Source organism: Oncorhynchus gorbuscha, linkage group LG12, assembly GCF_021184085.1.
Source record: "Oncorhynchus gorbuscha isolate QuinsamMale2020 ecotype Even-year linkage group LG12, OgorEven_v1.0, whole genome shotgun sequence".
NCBI classification, from domain to species: Eukaryota; Metazoa; Chordata; class Actinopteri; order Salmoniformes; family Salmonidae; genus Oncorhynchus; species Oncorhynchus gorbuscha.
Window position 1 is genome coordinate 70,896,662 of NC_060184.1, and position 24,779 is coordinate 70,921,440.

A 24,779-nucleotide genomic window follows, 5' to 3' on the forward strand; every position below is an offset into this window, starting at 1 on the left:
CCTCAAATTAAGATCCTACATCTGTAGGAGTCCAGCTTCAAGAATAAATTAGTTCAGAGATTCACAGTGTTTAAAAGTCACAGGTACAAGGTTGCAGGTGTGATTGCAGGGTACAGTGATCTTAGGCTTTGAGCTCAAACATGCAGGCCTAGATTAAATAAAATAGTGAATGGTTTATCCCAAAGGACAGAGGGAATTAAGTTGTTTTCCAAGTCTAACCTACATACCTGTTCTACTTTCTGTGTTAGAATGTACAGGTTTATTTGAGATCTTTGGCCAATCCCAAACCAGGCTCTACTTTCCCTACCCATCTCCTAATTTCACGTATCCTCCACCATTTTCAAGAGTGTCCCAAAGCTGAGGGGGTGAAAATCATTGAGGGACAAATTGAAGGCACTTATTTAATGCCAAGGTAGCCACAGAATATGCAGACTCAAGACAAACAGTATGCCAAAAGAACACGTTGAGCGATAGATAGTGTGAGGACTGAGTTTCAACCTGGGTTGTCTACACGTCACACGACTCTGTTAACCTGTTGTGGTGAAGCCTAGACATTAGCTTGGCAAGATAACGAGTCTTCAGGTCTCAGGCAAGTTTGCTCATTAAAAGAGCATAGTTCACAGAACCATCTATGCTACACCTGCACACTTTGGTTTAGGGGAATATGTCAGCGAGAGATTAATTAGGGATTTTAGTTTTTTTAAATTCATGTTTTGACCATGAACTGCATGGCAGAATTTAGGAGTGTATTTCAAGTGGAATGGAAAAAGGGAAAGGGGGATACCTCGTCAGTTGTACATCTGAATGCCTTCAACTGAAATGTGTCTACCGCATTTAACCCTACCCCTCTGAATCAGAGAGGTACGGGGGGCTGCCTTAAATCGACATCCACGTCTTCGGCGCCCGGTTGACAGGTAATTGATGCCCTCCTATAAAACCTCTTCTCTGACAGTAACCCGTGATACTGTTACCAGGATGGGACTCTGCTGGGCCCTCCCTAACTGGTGGAGGGGCTGATTTGGGTTTGGTCACATAGGTTCGACTACAAGACAAATTATCAAGGTATGTTTGCATGCTTGCAGATGATTTACAACACATTGACTGGGAGAACACTGCCTCCGGGACAATAAAAATAGTTGTTTATGTTCGGGCGCGAGCGTTCATTGTCAAGTGGAACAGCCGCTCATTTGGGGTTGTGTAGAACATCAGCAGAGTTAAGCATAATACACCACAAATCTATTTACGGGCAGGGTCATGCGGGCAGCCTAACCGTGTACAGTTATACATCAGTGATTTCGCACTAAGTCAATAAAATTCTCGGCAGCAGTTATATGAAGATGGGTATTCTGTGGGGCCATGCAATGCATTTCAATTAAAGGCTACAGATTGCGAGTGCAATGGGATGAGGACGCATCTCCACAAAACAATATGTAGTCATGCCCAGAGGACATGCATACCAGTCTCTGGACACCTCCGTATTGCAAGTGATTACACACACACTTCAGTGTGGGCACAGATTAAATTAGTATTTAAATGAGAATGTTTTATGCAAATACCACTATTTATCAGATTTCCCAATAAAAATGTGTTTTGCCATATAGTTTAAAACCCATTGTAACATTCTGACCTTAGTTCTTTTGTTATGTCTTTGTTTTAGTATGGTCAGGGCGTGAGTTGGGTGGGTTGTCTATGTTAGTATTTCTATGATTTGCTATTTCTATGTTTGGCCTGGTATGGTTCTCAATCAGAGGCAGCTGTCTATCGTTGTCCCAGATTGAGAACCATATTTAGATAGCCGGTTTTCTATTGTATTTCGTGGGTGATTTATTTTCTGTTTAGTGTCCACGCACCAGCCAGAACTGTTTTCGGTCGTTTCTCTTTGGTATTTTTGTTATTTCCGTGTTCATTTTAATAAATATGGACACATACCACGCTGCACCTTGGTCCTCACCTTCTTCCACCAACAGTGGCCGTTACACCCATTATAACAGGTAAGTGAATACATTACATCCATACAGTCAGAATTGTCAAACAGACAGCTGAGATTATGTGCTGCTTCCAACTTGTACAATACTAAAGCTTGTGGTTCTTTCTGCTGGCTTGTTGTTTATCAGTGTTTTCAAAATCAGGTTAATTACGTTGGCCATGACGTCTTGCGATATGAGGATTAAAAGCATGAGCGAAAGAGCAGATCTTTCATCTCCATTTTGTATTTAGCCTTTAAAATGAGAGATAAAAACAAAGACTGAATTCATTAAATATTATTTTGACCTTGATTGGATCTGGTGAGTACCCTCTTCCTAAGAAATACATTTGTTTTGCCTCAATATCTGAATTACACTACACAGCATCACGATAGGTATGTTCTGTCGTTTTTTATTAACTACATAGAAATGAGAACTCACAAATATTGTCCTATATTGCTACACAACACTACATTGAATTCAACAATCACTGTAAAGATAAAGCTAGTTCCTAAGAAATAATACAGATCATCAAAGGATCTTCCAGAGAATATTTGGCATTTTAACTGGGTGGCTCGTGCCCTTAATGCGGATTGGCTGACAAACATGGTATATCAGACAGTAATACATGGGTATGACAAAACATGTATTTTTATTGTTCTAATTAAGTTGGTAACCAGTATGTAATAGCAATAAGGCACCTCAGGGGTTTGTGATATATTGCCAATATACCACGGCTAAGGGCTGTATCCAGGCACTCCGTGTTGCGTCGTAAATAAAAAGAGCCCTTAGCCGTGGTATATTGGCCATATACCACACCTCCTCGGGCCTTATTGCTTAATTATGAAATCCAAGTTTTTGTGAATCATCTTTTCAGCATTTCCAGACCAACTGCAGAACATGTCGGTAACTATAAAGAATATTTGATAAAGAACAGGGTAAACATATTAAGTAGGGCTGGGAATTGCAATTTTATATGCGATTCTCACAATTCTATAATATTATGTATTGCGATTCATACTGTGAATTTATGGCGTTTCAAACATATTGCTCACTACTTTATATCTCCGCTGCAGAGCGACAAGAGAGAGCCATGAGAAAACAAGATTGGATCAGTCATGGAAATAAAAGTGCTGAAAACAAATTCGCTATTTAAAAAGATGGGGCAAAATGATATGTACACTACTGTTCAAAAGTTCGGGTTCTCTTAGAAATGTCCTTGTTTTTGAAAGAAAAGCTCATTTTTTGTCAATTAACATAACAAATAGAATCCGCAAAACACCAATCTCAACGTCAACAGTGAAGACACGACTCCGGGATCCAGTGTCTGTGTCATTTTTCCCATCTTAATCTTTTATTTCTCTGCCTAGAAACCCTGCATCCCGGAGTCGCGTCTTCACTGTTGACGTTGAGACTGGTGTTTTGCGGGTACTATTTAATGAAGCTGCCAGTTGAGGACTTGCGGCATCTTTTTCTCAAACTCGACACTAATGTATATTTCATATTCTGGTTAGAGAAAGTTTTGCGTTGTGTGAAGGGAGTAGTACACAGCGTTGTCTTCAGTTGGGGGCGGCAGGTAGCCTAGTGGTTAGTGTGTTGCAAGATTGAATTCCCGAGCTGACAGGGCAAAAAAAATCATTCTGCCCCTGAACAAGGCAGTTAACCCACTCTTCATTGAAAATAAGAATTTGTTCTTGATTGACTTGCCAAGTTAAATAAAAGGAAACATTTTTTTTTAAATTAAATAAATATTTGCCTTTTAAATTGATAAACTTGGATTAGCTAACACAACATGCCATTGGAACACAGGAGTGCTGGTTGCTGATATGGGCCTCTGTTCACCCATGTACATATTCCATAAAAAAATCATAAGTTTCCAGCTACAAGTCATTTACAACATTAACTATGTCTACACTGTATTTCTGATCAATTTGATGTTAACTGACTTTTTAACATTTTCTTTCAAAAACAAGGACATTTCTAAGTGACTCCAAACTTTTGAACGGTAGTGTAGATAGTCAAAATGATACTATATGATTTATCGTCAAAAATAATATCCCGATATATAATGTGTATTGATTTCCCCCCCCCCATCACTACTATTAAGAGGTGTTTGTCAAACTCTTCAACTGGTGTGTCCATTTTACCAGCAGAGGGCAAGCTTACTCTGACCTGAACACCCTCAGTCTCCAAACAACACAAGCTCTTCACATCAGATTTGTGTACTGTGGATCCAAATTTTTGCAGTACAAAACTTCTGCATGCAGGCAACAGTTCAAAATGTTGGCAACTCTACAACTGAATAAAGTGTTTTCTGTGACATCCAGGGTTTGAAGAATTGTTGTGCTAGGGTGACTACGACGTTAAAGCAATTAAAGCAATTTGGCAGATGAAATGTCTGGGTTGACTTCCTGCCACAGGGGAGGTGCTTCATAGTTGCTTTAGCTCTGTTATAACTGGTGTTGAGTTCTTGAGAGAGAATGGACCTGACTGGTTTTCTGCTCCAGTGCGTGTCTATTCTCTCCCTCTCATTCCATCACAGCTGTTTACTGTAGAAGCTCCATTTGTCTCCGAGGCCTTGTTGACTGGTTTTGATACGCCGCCAGACGGGCTATCATGACCTAAGCGTTTTGGAGGCAGCCGTTCACTCAGAGGGCCAGCAGGTCTCAGTGGCTCATACGATTACACTCCCACTGGTGTCATTCAAGCAAAGGATACAAGTCCATTTGAAGTTGGAGGAGCCAAGTGACATGAACACAGGGACCACCAGCGCTAACGGCCATTCAGTTAGTGAGTGTGTGTGTGAGTACTGTAATGTGTGTGTTTGCAATGTGTGGTGTTTCTGCTGTTTTAATTAAATAAACTAAAACCGATGTAGACCTTAACAGGTCATTCTTCTAAACAACTGCTCTGACAGCTGCTCGATGTATGCATGTTCTTGTTAAAACATAATGATAACAATATAATGTTCCCTTTACTTCAGAGACCAAACTTGACACAGACGTTTTTAACAAGCCTTGATGCACAAAGAAAAATATGGCAGTAGCCACCGATGATGAAGTGTATGAGGTAGTGTTATACTGGAGTGCTGGTACAGCACATTTAGCAGTCAGCTATGCATATACAGCTGAAGTCTGAAGTTTACATACACCTTAGCCAAGTACATTTAAACTCAGTTTTTCACAATTCCTGACATTTAATCCTAGTAACAATTCCCTGTCTAAAGACAGTTGGGATCACCACTTTATTTTAAGAATGTGAAATGTCAGAATAATTGTAGTGATTTATTTCAGCTTTTATTTCTTTCATCACATTCCCAGTGGGTCAGAAGTTTACGTACACTCAATTAGTATTTGGTAGCATTGCATTTAAATTGTTTAATTTGGGTCAAACGTTCCCACAATAAGTTGGATGACAGAGCTGGTGTAACTGAGTCAGGTTTATAGAGCTGCTTGCTTGCACACGCTTTTCCGTTCTGCCGACACATTTTCTATGGGATTGAGGTCAGAGCTTTATGGCCACTCCAATACCTTGACTTCGTGGTCCTTAAGCCATTTTGCCACAACTTTGGAGGTATACTTGGGGTCATTGTCCATTTGGAAGACCCATTTGTGACCAAGCTTTAACTTCCTGACAGATGTCTTGAGATGTTGCTTCAATATATCCACATAATTTTCCTACTTAATGATGCCATCTATTTTGTGAAGTGCACCAGTCCCTCCTGCAGCAAAGCACCCCCACAGCATGATGCTGCCACCCCCGTGCTTCACGGTTGGGATGGTGTTCTTCAGCTTGCAAGCCTCCCCCTTTTTCCTCCAAACAAAACGATGGTCATTATGGCCAAACAATTCTATTTTTGTTTCATCAGACCAGAGGACATTTCTCCAAAATGTTCAATCTTTGTCCACATGTGCAGTTGCCAACCATAGTCTGGCTTTTTTATGGCGGTTTTTCTGGGATTGATTTGCACTTTTCGCACCAAAGTACATTAATCTCTAGGAGACAGAACACGTCTCCTTCCTGAGCGGTATGCCAGCTGTGTGGTACCCATGGTGTTTGTACTTTCTTACTATTGTTTGTACAGATGAACGTGGTACCTTCAGCCATTTGGAAATTGCTCCCAAGGATGAACCAGATGTGTGGAGGACCACATTTTTTTTGAAGTCTTGGCTGATTGCTTTTGATTTCCCCATGATGTCAAGCAAAGAGGCAATGAGTTTGAAGGTAGGCCTTGAACTACATGCACAGGTACACCTCCAATTGACTCAAATGATGTCAATTAGCCTATCAGAATCTTCTAAACCAATGACAACATTTTCTGGAATGTTCCAAGCTGTTTAAAGGCACAGTCAATTTAGTGTATGTAAACTTCTGACCCACTGGAATTGTGATACAGTCAATTATAAGTGAAACAATCTGTAAACAATTGTTGGAAAAATTACTTGTGTCACTAACTTCAGTTAGTGCTAAATACAGCTGGGTTTCTGTACAGCACTTTGAGATATCAGCTGATGTACGAAGGGCTATATAAATACATTTGATTTGATTTTGATTCATGCACAAAGATGTCCTAACCGACTTGCCAAAACTATAATTTGTTAAAAATACATTTGTGGAGTGGTTGAAAAACGAGTTCTAATGACTCCAACCTAAGTGTATGTAAACTTCCGACTTCAACTGTAAATCCCTGCATCCACTCAACCTAAGATTGTTAGCCCCTTTCAACCAGTCTCTGTTGCCAACTAATGCCAAGTGCATTAGGTGTAACACTGGTGTAGCTGGACAACACAGAGTCATAATAAAAGTATCACTTTATACAGTATATCGATCAATGGATTACATTTATTGGCACCTCTTTCTCTGCATGCAAGTAATATAATCTAACATACCCTGTTAGTGCTTAGGTTTATGTGGGCTAAAACCACCCCCTAAGAGATCTAATTTATGTAACCCTGAATGATGACTAAATTAAAAAAATATATAACATTGTGTTAATTTAGAAGATCACCATCAAAGACAAGGTAACTAGGACATCTGGGCCGTTAACTCCATTTAGCCAATGGCACAGCTCCCACTAATCCCATCATGAGCAGAAAAAGGGTAGGGCTCACGAGAACGAGAGGACTGCTGATGCAGGGCTCCACAAGGCAACCATTTTACTCATATATGCAGCTAAATATTTTGCTGTGTGACCTGAAATTAATTTTAGAAGCACAAGTCTGCCTTGAAAAATGTGGATTCTAGCTATACTGCATCAAATATTCTTCATTGTGCTCCTAAATTTCCTTGTGCACCTACATTTTAACTTAGGCGCACACGTACTCATTGTAAAAAAAGGTCCGCTTTAGAAGTGGAAAGATGGAGATGGGCGACTCTCGCCTAACTACCTCATCTGTCTGCACTCGCAAAAATAATTTAAAAATCAATGGTCATTTCCATAGACTCCAGTGTGGAACTTTTGAGTGATAACTAGAAAATTACAATGGGCCAACTTCGTAATGAGAAATGGATCGATATCTGGCACAGTTCTGTGGGTGTTATGCCTTGTTGTTAGCCAACAAACCCCCTGTAATTAAGAAGTACACTCAACCCTTAATACCTCTTCAGTTTCACTTTTGTGCTCCTTAGAAGATTATTTATCACAAATAAATCCTTGTTCAACTGGATTCCAAAGCAATGCATCTGTATATTCTAATGTGAATTCGATAATTCCAGAAACAAATGACTTATAATTCAATATGTAATGATAGTATTGAATGAGACCGATAATAGGCCTGGGGCATTTTCAAATAATTGAATTGATAAAAGTTCAATATGTGCTTTCAGCAGATGAAGACTTTGCTTGGTGATCTTTCTTTGGACAACAGCAGTTCATACATATTCATTGCGGGAGGCTAATAATTTCTGTTTTTGTGTGTGCCAGCTGAGAGACAAAATTGAACTTTTATTATCTCATTATAACATTGTAAATTAGGGAGAAAAAAGGGCCTTCTCTAAGCTTTGAGATCTTTGCAGATGGGAAGATTAGCGTAGCTCTAAATTGACTCTCAAACTAAGTCAGCTAATTACAACTTTGGAGTACACACAGGAGTGCATGGCTGTCTGATGTTAAAAGATAATGCTTTAAATCCACTATTTGAATAATGATACTTTGTGTACGTGGGCCCTCAATAGTATTGGATAATATTATTTCAGTCAAATGTACTGTGTGAATGTGTATAAGCAAAAATGTTTCTGTATAACAAGTCAATGTCTGTCACCCTGCACTTTTCTGACTTGAGCTCTGGGCACACAAAATGTAAAACTATGGCTAATCACAGGTAGAACTCTATGCAAAACATGTCCTCGACAGGAGTGAACTGAAGATTCCATGTGTTATTTCATCATTTGATGTATTCATTACTATTCTACAATGTAGAAAATAGTTCAAATAAAGAAAACTCTGAAATGAGTAGGTGTGTCCAAACTTTTGACTAGTACTGTACGTCCAGCAGTGACAACGAGTCAATATGCTCAGAAAAACACTACCAGCCAGTTTCATCACAGCGCAGGGCATTTCTGACCCGACACCGTGCCTTCTACATATTTCTGATCCGACACCGTGCCTTCTACATATTTCTGACCCGACACCGTGCCTTCTACATATTTCTGATCAGACACCGTGCCTTCTACATATTTCTGATCAGACACCCTGCCTTCGACATACTGATCAGACAACCTGCCTTCTACATATTTCTGATCAGACAACCTGCCTTCTACATATTTCTGACCAGACAACTAAATACTGCAAACAAGCACAAATTCAGATTAGGCCTATACCCATTTACTATAAAAAGGTTATATCATACAATTAAAATCAATATGATGGAAAATGCAAGGACATCTTCACAGAGCACAACAAAGAATTTTCACCAGTTTAAAGTACAGTAGCTTGCCTCAATACATGCTGGTACATATTACAATGGGGACCTCTGGTGGTTGTTTCTGTTGGTCAGTGAAATACATTCAGCACCCCTAGGACACACAATGTCTATTCAACAGGGTTCAGGGCACTATTGGGTGGAAGATATTCTTAAAGGGCAGACAATGCAGGACAGGTAAGAGATGAGAATGATGAAGGTGTAATGATATCCACTATTTGATAAGCAAGTGATGGAGGGAGTGTGGAAGAGAAATGATGAGGGAACATGCTGATCGACACAAAAGGTCACGTCAGCTGAGCTCTGTCAAAACAGGAGGTGAGGCCCCTGGACAATATGTCACAGTGGATCTGAGGAGATGCCATGTCTTCTGATGAAGGTCATGCAAATGAAATAGTCAGCTCTACTACTTAAATTGTTACTATCTAACAAGTTTAATGAGTCCAACCAATGCTCAGCTCTACAGAATAAGGCCTAAATCTATCAGACTTAAAGGTCTCTGCCGCCTATCCACAATTGCCAGTGCAACATAATTGAACACGCTACTCACAGTCACTTGGGAGAATATCATGACACTTTCAAAAGCCAATGCATTTTATTTCATACAGTCAATATATGATTGGATAGGTCTTAGTAGCGAAATGGTGTAAACTCTTCCTGGTCAATCAAAATTGTAGGTGGAGCTTATACCATATTGCTGTTCCCTCATCATTTGTCTTCAACTATGACAGACAAAACAAGAAAAAAAAACCTGAAAATCACATTGTAGGATTTTTTATGAATTTATTTGCAAATTATGGTGTCTGTGAGTATAACAAAACCCTGAGGAAAATCAAACCAGGAAGTGGCTTCTATTTTGAAAACTCCATGTTCCATAGGCTCCCTTTGCTCCATTTAAAGGGATATCAAACAGATTCCTTTTCCTATCGCTTCCTCAAGGCGTCAGTCTTCAGACATAGTTTCAGGCTTTTATTTTTTTAAATGAGCCAGAAAGATAACATCACGTCAAGTGGTCGCATGAGTTTTGCTCGCGCAACAGAGTTTGGACAGCCATTGCTTTTCCCTCTGCTACTTATAAAGACATTTGCGGTTGATATATTTTCGATTATATATTTTAAAAACAACCTGAGGATTGATTATAAAAAACGTTTGACATGTTTCTGTGGACATTACGGAAACTATTTGGAATTTGTCTGCGTTGTCGTGACCGCTCTTTCCTGTGGATTTCTGAACATAACGCGCCAAACAAACAGAAGTATTTTGGATATAAAATTAATCTTTATGGAACAAAAGGAACATTTATTGTGTAACTGGGGGTCTCATGAGTGAAAATATCTGAAGATCATCAAAGGTAAACAATTAATTTGATTGCTTTTCTGATTTTCATGACCAAGCTACTTGATGCTAAGTGTACTTAATGTTTTGTTGAGCATTCGATAAACTTACACAAACGCTTGGATTGCTTTTGCTGTAAAGCACATTTTCAAAATCTGACACGACAGGTGGATTATTAACAAAAGGCTAAGCTGTGTTTTCCTACATTGCACTTGTGATTTAATGAATAAATATATTTTTAGTAATATTCATTGAATGTAGCGCTATGCAATTCAGCGGTTGTTGATGACAATTAACATTGCAGCCATAACAAGTTGTCTTTGCTAAATTCCCAAATCTAGCCCTCAAACCATCACGATCACCTAATAATCCCCAGTTTACAATTGGCTCATTCATCCCCCTCCTCTCCCCTGTAACTATTCCCCAGGTCATTGCTGCAAATGAGAATGTGTTCTCAGTCAACTTACCTGGTAAAATAACGGATCAATAAATTTGTCAAATGGCAGCCAAGCATTGATCATCATGTCACCAGAATAATGCCCTCGATAATTATTGGAAAGGAGCATCAAGCACGCCACTGTGCACTTTCACCACCCTGTGAAGTTTATCATAACTTAGTTAATCTGTAGCCTAATGAACTGCATGCTTTTCCGAGTCCTAGTGGGACAACTAGGCATGGCACAATTAACGTATAATTGTGTTACCGACAATAACGGTGAACTAAAAGTTTGCATGACAATACCCAAAATTCCACAATCGATACCCACACAATCGATACCCAAAATTCCACAATCTGTAAAGAAACACACAACATATCACGTGACCAAGTTTACTTTCGATATGATGGTTATTAATACCAATATTTGCACAAAGGCATTTCATAATTTTTTCATAAAGGCATAATTACTTTAACAGACACAAAAAGATCCCCTCATGTCGAACATACCAATTGTCTGTTAAGATTTATAATATAGTATCAGCATTTCCTGTTTCCATCAGCCCGGTCGTGACCATTTTCATGCGTCAGGTAATTTTTCCGCATTAAATGGTTGGGCGGAAACCTGGTTAGTGTCTTTAAACAACTGGTAAAGTGTCTGTACACAAACAATACATAAAATAAACCACCTGTTGGCTGATCTTTGCAATTACACCATCAAACAATACACCAGAAAATGTCTGATCTCACCAGCCTGTAAAAACGGAATTCTGTTCCTCTGAATGGTTTGTGCGTTGTCAAAAAGAGTTTCAGAAATTCAATGCACATAAAATGCTCATAAGACAAGATGTCAGAGTAAATTTTCAATTAAATAACAAAATTTTTGCCGAAGTATAGTCACTTCAAATGTTTGTGATGTATATAAGGCATCGACATTATGGCTGCGTGCACACAGACAGCCCAATTCTGATATTTTTCCACTAATTGGTCTTCTGACCCATCACATCATGTCTTTTCCCAGATCTTTTTCAGAGCTGATCTGATTGGTCAAAAGACCAATTAGTGAAAAAAATATCAGAATTGGGCTGCCTGTGTAAACACAGCCTAAGTGATGCAAACCACACATTTGCATAGATTTTTTGTTAGTCAAATCATGTCAATGTCTTGTTACTTAAGAAATATGTTATTTGGGGTCTCCTTGGACAGTCCTAATCACTAAATGTTTTCATGCAAGGAGAACTGGGTCCAGTTTTCTAAGGGTTAAAGTACACCACAAAGTAAGCACAACACAATCCCTTCTCTAAGGAACAGAACAGCTAATTAATAAAACATTTGATCATATGTCCAGGTGTTCCTACAATCGTCAAAGTTAAGCATGTCATAAGATAATGACCTGCAATGAGATGTGTTTCCTTTAGAGAGTCTTACACTGATTGCAGTAGGACCGCTGAGTTTGTATCTTTCATCTCGGATCAATCTGTGGCTTTCAACAGTCTGAAAATAGAATGGCTACAGAGAGATTGACCAAACAGAAAGCCTCCAGAGCTTTGGAGTTTTAAATAGACATAATAGGAATCAAAACAATCTGAATACCATTAACATATGATACCGTGGGCTAAGATAGATACTGCTGGCTGACGACAGTCGTGTCTGGAGAGGGATAGTCAGCTCTTATTCCCCTCCTGCTGGAATAAGTTCATGTGAATCCTGTGTGATGACATTGTAGCATATGTGGAGGGAGTTGGAGGGGCCCCTTCTCACCCAAGCGTCTGTCCCCCCTAATGGTCTCATTAAGCACAGACTTAATCAGCTGCCCTTCCCCTTCTCCACCCCATACACCATCCTTCTTTCTCTCCTCTCCCTTTCCCTTGTGACTCAGTCCCACAGACCCATAATGTGGGTCACAAGCTGGAGACAAATATCTGTAGAGATAGCATATAATGAAAACATTAGGCTACTAGGAAATAACTGCATCAGAAAACTCTCAATGCAAAGAACATTTCAAAACATGAAAAACAACAGATGACTACAGTTGTTAGCCTACTTTACAAAGAGAATGGCTGCAGGTAAGTAGAATAGCAAGGCCGGGTGATTGCACACATTTACTGTTACTGATGAAGGGTATGGAGAGTGCTTAAGGGTTTTTATTTGCATCAAGGAGACTAAATATTCACGCTAGTAAAATAATACAAGTGCACTAGTCTACAACAATTTTACACTTCAGTAATGACAGTTAACAAGCTCAACAGTGACAAGATAAGCAGAAATATTCAAGAAATGTCACTTGGAGGCTTTACACATTACACATGGATGCATCAGATCAATAAACATCTTAATGAATGCTGCAGCAAACCAGGGGACAAAAGAGCTTGCATGGCCGCATGACTTGCATAGTAACATACAATCCATAAAAAACAGCCATTAATTGCAAAGGCCGCTCAAATAAGTAACTAATGCGAAGCACCATTATTTAACGAGGTTGTCGTTATCCAATATCCATTTTAAACCATCACAGTAGGGGTTTTACAGACATTATTTCACTTATAATTCACTGTATCACAATTCCAGTGGGTCAGAAGTGTACATACACTAAGTTGACTGTGCCTTTAAACAGCTTGGAAAATTACAGAAAATGATGTCATGGCTTTAGAAGCTTCTGATAGGCTAATTGACATAATTTGAGATAATTGAAGGTGTACTTGTGGATGTATTTCAAGGCCTATCTTCAAACTCAGTGCCTCTTTCCTTGACATCGTGGGAAAATCAAAATAAATCAGCCAAGACCTCAGAAAAAAAATTGTAGACCTCCACAAGTCTGGGTCATCCTTGGGAGCAATTTCCAAACTCCTGAAGGTACCACGTTCATCTGTACAAACAATAGTATGCAAGTATAAACACCATTGGACCACGTAGCCGTCATACCGCTCAGGAAGGAGACGCATTCTGTCTCCGAAAGATGAACGTACTTTGGTGCGAAAAGTGCAAATGAATCCCAGAACAACAGCAAAGGAACTTGTGAAGATGCTGGAGGAAACAGGTACAAAAGTATCTATATCCACAGTAAAACGAGTCCTATATCGACATAACCTTAAAGGCCGCTCAGCAAGGAAGAAGCCCTTGCTCCAAAACCGCCATGAAAAATCAAGACTATGGTTTGCAACTGCACATGGGGACAAAGATCGTACATTTTGGAGAAATGTCCTCTGGTCTGATGAAACAAAAATAGAACTGACCTAAGACAGGGAATTTTTACTAGGGTTAAATGTCAGGAATTATATATATGTGGTATCCCACGAGGTCTACCCCAGGGGATGGTAATAGAGGGGAGGTACGTGAGGAGACGTTGACTCCCTATGCTCGGAATACGGGAGCTGGGCACCCCGACACAGACAGCTCTAAGTGGAGGTAATTAGAGTTAAGTGTCAACCAGCCGGAAGCCCGGTGGCACACCGCGAGAGGGAACGGCGAGAGACAGACACCAAGCGAAAGAAGAGAAGAAGGACAGAGACAAATCTCAGTGATTTTCTTTGTTATGTTTATTTTCTGTCTTAGTAAAGTTGTTTTTGCGGACTAAAACCTCCCTGTCTCTGTGTCAATCTCTGCACGCTCAACCCAACACCCCACGGTTTACAACAATAAACACAGTTGAAGTCAGAAGTTTACAGTTTACCTTAGCCAAATCCATTTAAACTCAGTTTCCACAATTCCTGACATTTAATCCTAGTAAAAATCCCCTGTCTTTGGTCAATTAGGATCACCACTTTATTTTAAGAATGTGAAATGTCAATAGTAGAGAGAATGATTTATTTCAGCTTTTATTTCTTTCATCACATTCCCAGTGGGTCAGAAGTTTACATACACTCAATTAGTATTTAGTAGCATTTCCTTTAAAATTGTTTAACTTGGGTCAAACGTTTCGGGTAGCCTTCCACAAGCTTCCCACAATAAGTTGGGTAAATTTTGGCCAATTACTCCGACAGAGCTGGTGTAACTGAGTCAGGTTTGTAGGCCTGGAAACTGGCTCTCTCAACTGGGTCTCTCAACGTCAACAGTGAAGAGGTGACTACAGGATGCTGGCCTTCTAGGCAGAGTTGCAAAGAAAAAGCAATATCTCAGGCCAATAAAAAGAAAAGATTAAGATGGGCAAAAAAATACAGACACTGGACAGAGGAACTTTGCCTAGAAGGCCAGCATCCCAGAGTTGCCTCTTACTGTTGACGTTGAGACTGGTGTTTTGCGGGTACTATTTAATGAAGGTTCCAGTTGAGGACTTGTGAGGTGTCTGTTTATCAAACTAGACACTAATGTACTTGTCCTCTTGCTCAGTTGTGCACCGGGGCCTCACACTCCTCTTTCTATTCTGGATAGAGCCAGTTTGAGCTGTTCTGTGAAGGGAGTAGCTCACAGTGTTGTACGAGATCTTCAGTTTCTTGGCAATTTCTTGCCTGGAATAGCCTTAATTTTTCAGAACAAGAATAGACTGACGAGTTTCAGAAGAAAGTGCTTTGTTTCTGGCCATTTTGAGCCTGTAATCGAGCCCACAAATGCTGACGATCTAGATACTCAACTAGTCTAAAGGGCAGTTTTGAAGGTCCCCAAGAACACAGTGGCCTCCATCATTCTTAAATGGAAGAAGTTTGGAACCACCAAGACTCTTCCTAGAGCTGGCTGACCAGGCAAACTGAGCAATCGGGGGAGGCGAGGTGACCAAGAACATGATGGTCACTTTGACAGAGCTCCAGAATTCATCTGTAGAGATGGGAGAAACTTAAAGAAGAACAACCATCTCAACAGCACTCCACCAATCAGGCCTTTGTTGTAGAGTGGCCAGATGGAAGCCACTCCTCAGTAAAAGGCACATGACAGCCCGTTTGGAGTTTGCCAGAAGGCACCTAAAGACTCTCAGACCATGATAAACAAGCTTCCCTGGTCTGATGAAACCAAGATTAAACTCTTTCCCCTGCATGCCACGCGTCACATCTGGCAGAAACTTGGCACCATACCTACGGTGAAGCATGGTGGTGACAACATTATGCTTTGGGGATGTTTTTCAGTGGCAGGGACTGACAGACTAGTCAGGATCGAGGGAAAGATGAATGAAGCAAAGTACAGAGAGTTCTTTAACGAAAACCTGCTCCAGAGTGCTCAGGACCTCAGACAGGAGCAAAGGTTCAGCTTCCAACAGGACAATGACCTTAATCAAACAGCCAAGACAACACAGGAGTGGCTTTGGAGCAAATGTATTTTTATTTTACCTTTATTTAACTAGGCAAGTCAGTTAAGAACAAATTCTTATTTTCAATGACGGCCTAGGAACAGTGGGTTAACTGCCTATTCAGGGGCAGAACGACAGATTTGTACCTTGTCAGCTTGGGGGTTTGAACGTGCAACCTTCCGGTTACTAGTCCAACGCTCTAACCACTAGGCTACCTTGAGTGGCCCAGCCAGAGCCGGACTTGAACCCGATCTAACATCTCTGGAGAGACCTGAAAATAACTGATGCGATACTCCCCATCCAACCTGAAAAAGCTTGAGAGGATCTGCAGAGAAGGAGAGAAGCTCCCCAAATACTGGTGTGCCAAGCTTGTAGCGAATCAGAGTCAAGGCTGTAATCGCCGCCAAAGGTGCTTCAACAAAGGACTGAGTAAAAGGTATGAATACTTATGTAAATGTGATATTTTACGTTTTTTCTTGTTAATATATTTGCAAACATTTCTAAAAACCTGTTTCTTTAACATTATGGGGTATTGTGTGTAATACTTTCCGAATGCACTGTATGTACATTAGGTGGGAATTTCAGTACATCTGTATAACATTTCCTACAAGTTTCCTCGTGGTTCTTTTTAAAGTAATGTTCTCAAAATGTTCAGAGAATGTTAAATAACAACATTCTTCTATGGGAATTTCAGTACTTCCGCATAATGTTTTCTACAGGTTTCCTTGTGGTTCTTTTTAAAATCATGTTCTCAGAATGTTCAGAGTACATTACGAAACAACGTTCTTCTGTGGAAATTTCAGTAAAACATTTTCTGCAGGTTTACTCATGGTTCTATTTAAAGTACGGTAATGATCGAAGAAAGTACTAAGAATATTATTTAAAAACATATACATTCCCTTCTCAGCAACAACACATTTCTTATCTATACTCTACCTTATTAAGTGTGTTTAGGTGTGTTGGCCGTTCCCACTAATTGGCCACACCTGACCTTAATGAGTGCTTGTTTCCTATGCTATATGGTGTTTGAATAGACTAAAATGAACAGCTTTGTTTGAGTTAAAAACACATGGCATGCTAGCTCCATCCTGGTGGCACACTGGACTAATTCCATGGATAGAGAACGGAAGATCTTAGGTTTGAATCTCACTAATGCCCTGCCACAGTAAAAAATAAAATGTGTTTATGTCCTATCTGTGCTTGGAGTTAAAAACAGTTAACCCAAAATAAGCTAGCAGTTTTATTGAAAATCTAATTGAAACATGTTCTCAGTGGTGTAAAGCGATTAAGTAGAAATACTATATAGTTACTTGACCAGTTTTAACTAATACTAACTAATACTTAATTTCTTATGGTATAGGGGACGGTTGCGTCCCACTTGGGGAAAAAAAACAGGCAAAATGCAGCGCGGCAAATTCAAAAAATTATGTAAAAATCAAACTATCATTAAATCACACATATAAGATACTCAATTAAAGCTACACTCGTGAATCCAGCCAACATGTCAGATTTTTAGAAGGATTTTCGGCGAAAGCATAAGAAGCTATTATCTGATGACAGCACAATATCAACAAAGAGAGTAGCATATTTCAACCCTGCAGGCGCTACACAAAACGCTGAAATAAAATATAAAACATGCATTACCTTTGACGAGCTTCTTTTGTTGGCACTCCAATATGTCCCATAAACATCACAAATATTTCAAAAGTAGCCTATAAACTGTGGCAAAATAATTCAAACTACTTTTGTAATACAACTTTAGGTATTTTTAAACGTTAATAATCGATCAAATTGTAGACGGCGCAATCTGTTTTCAAGAATGGTGACATCCAGTGGAAGCGGTAGGAACTGAAAACAGGTTCCTAAGAAATATTCCATGGCAATGACAACTCAGGGAACAGTCAGAAGCGAAAAAAAAACAAAAAACAATTCTGAACAGTTAGTCCTCTGGATTTTGCCTGCTACATAAGTTCTGTTATACTCACAAACATGATTCAAAACGTTTTAGAAATGTCAGAGTGTTTTCTATCCACATGTACTAATAATATGCATATCTTATATTCCTGGCATGAGTAGCAGGAAGTTGAAATTGGGCACGCTATTTATCCAAAAGTGAAAATGCTGCCCCCTATACCTTAACAGGTTAACTAATACTTAACTAGTTTTTGGGGGTATTAATATTTTTGACAACTGTTACTTTTACTTCACTAAATTCCTAAAGAAATGCATGTACTTTTTACTCCATACATTTTCCCTGACACCCAAAAGCACTTGTTACATTTTGAATGCTTAACAGGACAGAACATGGTCCAATTCACACACTTATCAAGAGAACATCCATGGTCACCCTTACTCCTCTGATCTGGCAGACTCACTAAACACAAATGTTTAATTTGTAAATTATGTCTGAGTGTTGGAGTGTGCCACTGTCTATATGTAAAAATAATAATAAAGTATTATTTCACTGGGTGACTTTCACTTTTACTTGAGTCATTTTCTATTAAGGTATCTTTACTTTTACGCAAGTATGGCAATTAGGTACCGTTTCCACCACTGGTGTTACTTACTTACCTACAAATACCCATAGTTTCTGTTTTCAGAACGTTAATAAAATCTCCCAGAAAAACTTTCAGGGAACCATAGTAAAACGTTCTCAGAAACTTCCTGCAACCTAAAAAATTAAAATTCTCAGAAAAGGCGACATCAAGTTATTTTTACCTATCAGGAAACGTATGGCTTCATTCCCAGAACCAATGGAAAACCAAAAACGTTCCCACAACTTCCAAGGTGCCAAATGTGCTAGCTGGTAGTTATCCCCGCAACAAAACAAGCAGTAAAGTGCTAGCATAGGGAAATATAGAAACAACGTCACATTCTCAGTTCAGTTGGTGGTTGATTATTTGATAGCCTACATCGCAAAACCCCAAACCCGCTTCCAATAATTTAACAAAGACTTACCTTTCCTGCTTTAGAACACCTCCGGTATGTCTGTGTTACTCCTGCGGTTTGGTTCATGGTTGACAAGTGAAACTCCTGTGAAATGAAAGAGAAGCTGTTGTCTAAAAAGTAACGTTAGGCTACAAGTTGGAAATTTTCACTGTGGACAACTCAGGTAATTAAAACATACTCTACAGTAGATATAGGCTGATTGGCCGCGTTAGGTTATCTCCCTAAATTGGCGTCTCCTTGGTTTGAAAAAGTTTTCGGTATAGCCTAAACTAGTAAGTTATTTCTTTTCAGAGACAAAGTTTTCCCAAATGTATTCCACAATATTTACAGGAGTGGTTAGACAACCTTGCGCAAAAGCTCCCTCTACGTCTTTCGTTGGAAACAAACTCCAATAGCCTATCAAGCCAATAAATATAACGAAACCCACAATATTGCTTTACTTTCCTATGTTTATCCTTGTAGAGCTGGAATTATTTATATACTCCACTTTTCATTTGACGAAATGAGATCCCAAACAAACTTAGATGCCTGGAATATCATAATGTGCAGGTCTGCACCTGAAGCGGACGCGCATGGAAAGTGCTATACAAACGTTTTTTTTTTTAAAGAGTTACCTGCGTGACCCTTTATATAGGCTACAGTCAATGGTGTGACCGCTATACGAAAATATCATCGAAGAAGGATGGACGTTGTGCTGACACCAGCCTTGGTTTGTAACGCATGGGCTGGGAAATGCTACTGTCTATACTTTTCCATTCTACTCGCTGTTCTGTCGAGAGGTGGCACGCGAAACTACGGTATAAACCGGAGGGGACAGATTACTGCGCTGCTGATGTAGCCTATAGTAAGATAGACATTCCATGTATAAGGAAGTCTACTATTGTGTTTGTAACCACATATGTAGGCTTGTACTGTCTTAAATGGTTGCACACCAATGACAACCGTTTTTTACCAATGTATTTGTAAAAATAAAATAAAAACATGTCCGTTTCCGTTTAGTGGTGATAGTAATGGTATTTGTATTGTAAGCCTAGCATCCCAGCAATCTTAGAAGTGTTAAAACAAATAGATATAGTTTGAATGGGAACTCATGAGTGACCTTTTTTGCCTCTTGCCTTCTGATTGGCATAGTGTAGATGAGCTGAGGGGAATCTATTATAAGGCAAATCTGAAATCTCCAGTGATTAATTCATTAATGGGATGCTATGTTAGAGCATAACAATAGCAATGAATGTTGGAAGGAAAGAATGTTGGACTACTGAGAAGTAACTAATAAAGGGTCAGGACAGGTGTGCCTCTGTTGCTGTCACTCACGTCTGTCAGCAACCCAGCCAGAGCATTCCATGCTTGCCAATGAGTCATTCATTATTAAGCATTAGACCAGAGTAAGAGCATGGTTCTTGCAACGCCAGGGTTCTGGGTTCGATTGCCATGGGGGACCAGTATGAAAATGTATGCACTCTGGATACGAGCGTCTGCTGAATGACTAAAGTAACATTTTAAATAATTGAAACGCAATGTTATATCTGCTCTCCTGGCACTAGTACGCTCTATTTTCATCTGGAGCATTTCAGAAAGGAAAGTTCCGTGTTTTGTATTGGACTATACCATGGATTTTATATGAGCAAAGACACATTTCAAAACTCTCCCTGTCTTGTGAGAACCCGGATAAGTTACACAGTGAGCCCTTGGAGCTACTTTTCAGAAAGGAAGAGGAGAGTGTGTTGACAGCCAAGGGCAGGGAGACTTAGGGCAGGCACACACACATCACCCATAAGCCTCGCTGTCATCGCCAGGGACACATCCATGAGCATCAGAATATCCTAATCCTTTTCTTCACATTTGACACAGAGCATGAAAACACCATTTTCATTTTCATGAATGAGAAGTTTAAAAAGTATGTAAGTTAACTGAGGTTAAATAAGCATAACATCAGACAAGTATCCCAGGTCACACTGAGAAGCTGGATTTTAACTGCATTTGAACAGCCTCCCACTCTGCCCGCCGAGGATTTTCATTCTACACAGGATCTCAACCCACCTACCATTAACACACTATTGATTGCTGAATTCATGATGTTTTTCCTGTGTGCAGAATTTACTGTCAAATCAGCAGGTGCTGTATGGAACCAATTAATCAGACGAGAGGACCAATCTATTCCCAAATAACAGCATCTATACATTTTGGCTAAATTCCAAACTATCTTAAAAAGGCTATGTTGAGACTCCAGGGATTGTGAACACCTGTTTTAGACAGATTTGCACCAACAAACGTCCCGACAAGATTTCCAGGCCATAGTAAACCAAGAGGTTACACAAATAGTATCACGAACTGACTCTGCATGCATTTGCTAAATACTTTAGATAGCAGTAGACGGCTGATTTCTTTTGAAAACACTTTTCATTAGGATCACACTCATTTTGTTTATCTCTTTTCCTTCCTTGCAGTCTTTTCTAAAGGTTTCTTTCAAGAGAAGGTAAGCACTTTTTCCCCATCATTATCTTCACAAATGTGTGATCTCTGATCCACACTAAATTTGAGAGACACATCTAGGTTCCTTTTGAATTTGACACTTGATGAAAACTTTGGGCCAAACTTTTCACTTGAAACTGACTTTCTGAAGTAGCTTCTGCTGGAGCAACTGCCATTGTCACTTCTCCAAATGTCTTTCTGCATCTGGGAATTGACTCGACATCTAAATCGGGACCCTGGGCAGCAGCCATAGAACTAGCTTTCAGGCCAAAAACAGTGTTTTCCTCATAATGATGATATTGACTGTCAGAATCTAAAATCATATTATAAAAAATGTTATTTCCTAGAGCTACAATATCTCTCTGAAAATATAATATAGGTCTAATGAGACCAAACATTCAAAAGTGCATAACCGATCAGGAAATACAGAAATAAGTGGATGAAGTTTTAAAAGCCAAAAGTTAAATTCAGTAAACATGGGACGTTTGTGTAAAGGACACCTAATTCCCCAAAGTCCCTGTACTGTATCTGCACGGCAGAGATTGTCTTGATTTGCTAACCTTTAGGTAAGCAAGTCCTTGGATAATTCTCTGTGCTTTTCACTCCTATATTGGGAATGTTAATGTGAATCTCCTCTCACTATGTCCCTGTAACCAGATGATGGATTTATGCATAATAATGCTTCCTGGGTATAATCTAATTTTAGAGCCTGGTCTTGTCCCTGATAGTATTAGAATGTTATTTCAGAGACTTTTTCTGTTCCTCCAAACTCTCTAGACTCTCTAAGTTGATGTGAAAGACTTGGATTTTTTGTAACAACAACATCTCATGAGGTTGATTTGGAAATGTACTAAGAAACGTTATTGTGTCGCAATGGTATGTGTGAACAAGCTGGCTAGTGAGTGCTAATAGCCATTGTGCAGTGACTTCACCTGCACTGTGACTTGAAGTCATGTTACCCCCAAGTTACCCCAGTCATGGTATTGTAAGGGCAATGGTTAGCATGATGCCTCGACACACACACACACACACACACACACACACACACACACACACACACACACACACACACACACACACACACACACACACACACACACACACACACACACACACACAAGCACATACAAACAGTATGTAGGAAGAAAGATGCCCATATGGAATTGAGAGAAGCCCCTTGTTGGCTCCAGTTTGACATTTTGTCTGGGTGCATGTTTGCATTAGAATCTTCAACAAAGGTGTGTCCTTCTGATTCGGAACAGATGGCAGGTGATCCTTCCAACCTGCACCACTTACGGCAGAATATCGTACCAGATGCTGGGTGGGAGAATCCCCATTCGCAAAGCTGTTTTCTGCATCCCTCTACCTCTGGTTGCACAGCAACCTACAGGATGGCCAAATAATCCTGAACCTCTTTGCCAACTGCTTTGCATGTATATTTAGCCAGTCCCAGGATGGGACCTGAGTGGATGTGTGCACTTCATGTATGTTTTTAAGCTTGACATCCAGACAATGCTGGAACACTCAGGGTATGCAAACCACATGCAAATCTCAAGTCATCTACAAGTAACTGCCAAAATAAAGGAAACACCAACATAAAGTACCTAATTGGGTGTTGTGCCACCACAAGCAGCCAGAACAGCTTCGATGCACCTTGGCATAGATTCTACAAGTGTCTGGAACTCTACTGGAGGGATGCGACACCATTCTTCCATGAGAAATTCCATTGTGTGGTGTTTTGTTGATTGTGGTGGAACAACGCTCCGCTCTAGAATCTCCCACAAGTGTTCAATTGAGTTGAGAACTGGTGAATAAGAAACACAACACACACACACACTTTAAACTCCCGATGCTCCTTTGAGAACCCTCTTTCAAAGTCACTGAGATCTCTTCTTCTAGCCATGGTACCCAAAATAATGGCAACCAGGCATTTTTATACATGACCCTAAGCATGATGGGATGTTAATTGCTTAATTAACTAAGGAACCACACCTATGTGGAAGCACCTGCTTTTAATATGCTTTGTATTCCTCATTTACTCAAGTGTTTCCTTTATTTTGGCAGTTACCTTTATATGATCCGCCTTATTAAGCAGTACTGTCAAGCTTAGCCTCATATAAAAGGCAAGCAATGCAGCTTTGTAGCAATTACATACTAATAAAACCATTATAGGGTATGATAAGGGTGTATGCCAAAGCAGATAAAAAATTTATTAGTTTCATTCTTTTTGTCAGTCATTCAAGTTTTCAATTACAACTCAAAGTACATACAGTACACTTTGTAGAAAATTAAGTATTTTACATGCAAGTGAAAATCCTAATCTCTGCTCTAAATGTAAAATATTGTCCTTTAAGAGTTATAATGATATCCTCATGAAACAGCACTTATTTCACATTATATATTCATATACTTTATTTCAGATAGTTTTACATAGATAGTGGCAATCTGATCTCATTTGTAGTCAATAGAGTAATAATATATAATTCTACTTTAAATGAAGATGTTCCATTTTTAGTATCAAAACGGTTCAGTTGATTTATAAAACAACTTGGCATTAATTAGTATTGGATACAGTATCTGCTGCTAGAGAATGGTGGTGACTGGAGAGTGAGTGATATGGAGATGCTCAGACTGCCAGGCCCCAATACCACAACATATGGAAATAAGGTATGTGATCTTATTCCGATCAGGCGTCTGGCATACAAAGGAGAAGAAGAACCCCATTCTCCTCTCAGTGAGAGTTTGTGCAAAGCTATTTCACTGCAATTTCCGCAGCAAAGATGAAGGCTTTGCAGCAAACCAAGTCCAAAAATGAATGACTTTAGAGGTCATTATATTTGTTCATTCAATTTTGGGCTACCACCACCCAGTGATGATAGTGTGGAGGGAATAAACAACTGATGCAAATTATAATGTTTTGATTCTGCATTAGCAATCCATGAGTTGTTGTTTTTTGGGCCGATTTACAGAAGTTATCAAAGTCAAACTTCAGACTTATAAGTGTGTTATTGTGGCCATGCTAATGCTCAGTAATGGCATCCATTGCAGAAGGTTGTAACTCGTATCAAAAAGGGATTTCTATTTTCAATTTAGTTCACTGCTGAGTTGTGGAACACTTGTTTCAGTCTGATTTCACTTCATGTAATGAGGGTTAAACTCAAATTCAACTAAATTATTAAAATGTTTTGCTATGTTATAATAGGTTGACCTACCCTGTTGTATGTTTTTAATGTACAGACATACACAATATGATCAAAAGTATGTGAACACCTGCTTGTCAAACATCTCATTCCAAAATGATGGGCATTAATATGTGGTGAGTTGGTCCTCCCTTTGCTGCTATAACATCCTCCACTCTTCTGGGAAGGCTTTCCACTAGATGTTGGAACATTGCTGCTGGAACTTGCTTGCATTTAGCTACAAGAGCATTAGTGAGGTCGGGCACTAATGTTGGGTGATTAGGCCTGACTCGCAGTCGGTGTTCCAAT

At 39.5% G+C, this 24,779-nt stretch overlaps 1 protein-coding gene across 1 annotated transcript in view; it reads right to left on the bottom strand.

Annotated features, from left to right (window-relative positions):
* The window catches only part of dpp6a (dipeptidyl-peptidase 6a), a 345,755-nt gene extending 326,183 nt beyond the window's left edge, over window positions 1-19,572 (bottom strand). Inside the window, exons 1-2 of the mRNA XM_046292853.1 lie at window positions 19,434-19,572; window positions 18,829-18,903 (exon numbers count right to left, since the gene is read on the bottom strand). Coding sequence (XP_046148809.1) covers window positions 18,829-18,885 — 57 coding nt within the window. The 5' untranslated portion in view covers window positions 18,886-18,903; window positions 19,434-19,572. The remainder of the gene's footprint in view (window positions 1-18,828; window positions 18,904-19,433) is intronic.
* Between the last annotated feature and the right edge of the window lie 5,207 nt (window positions 19,573-24,779).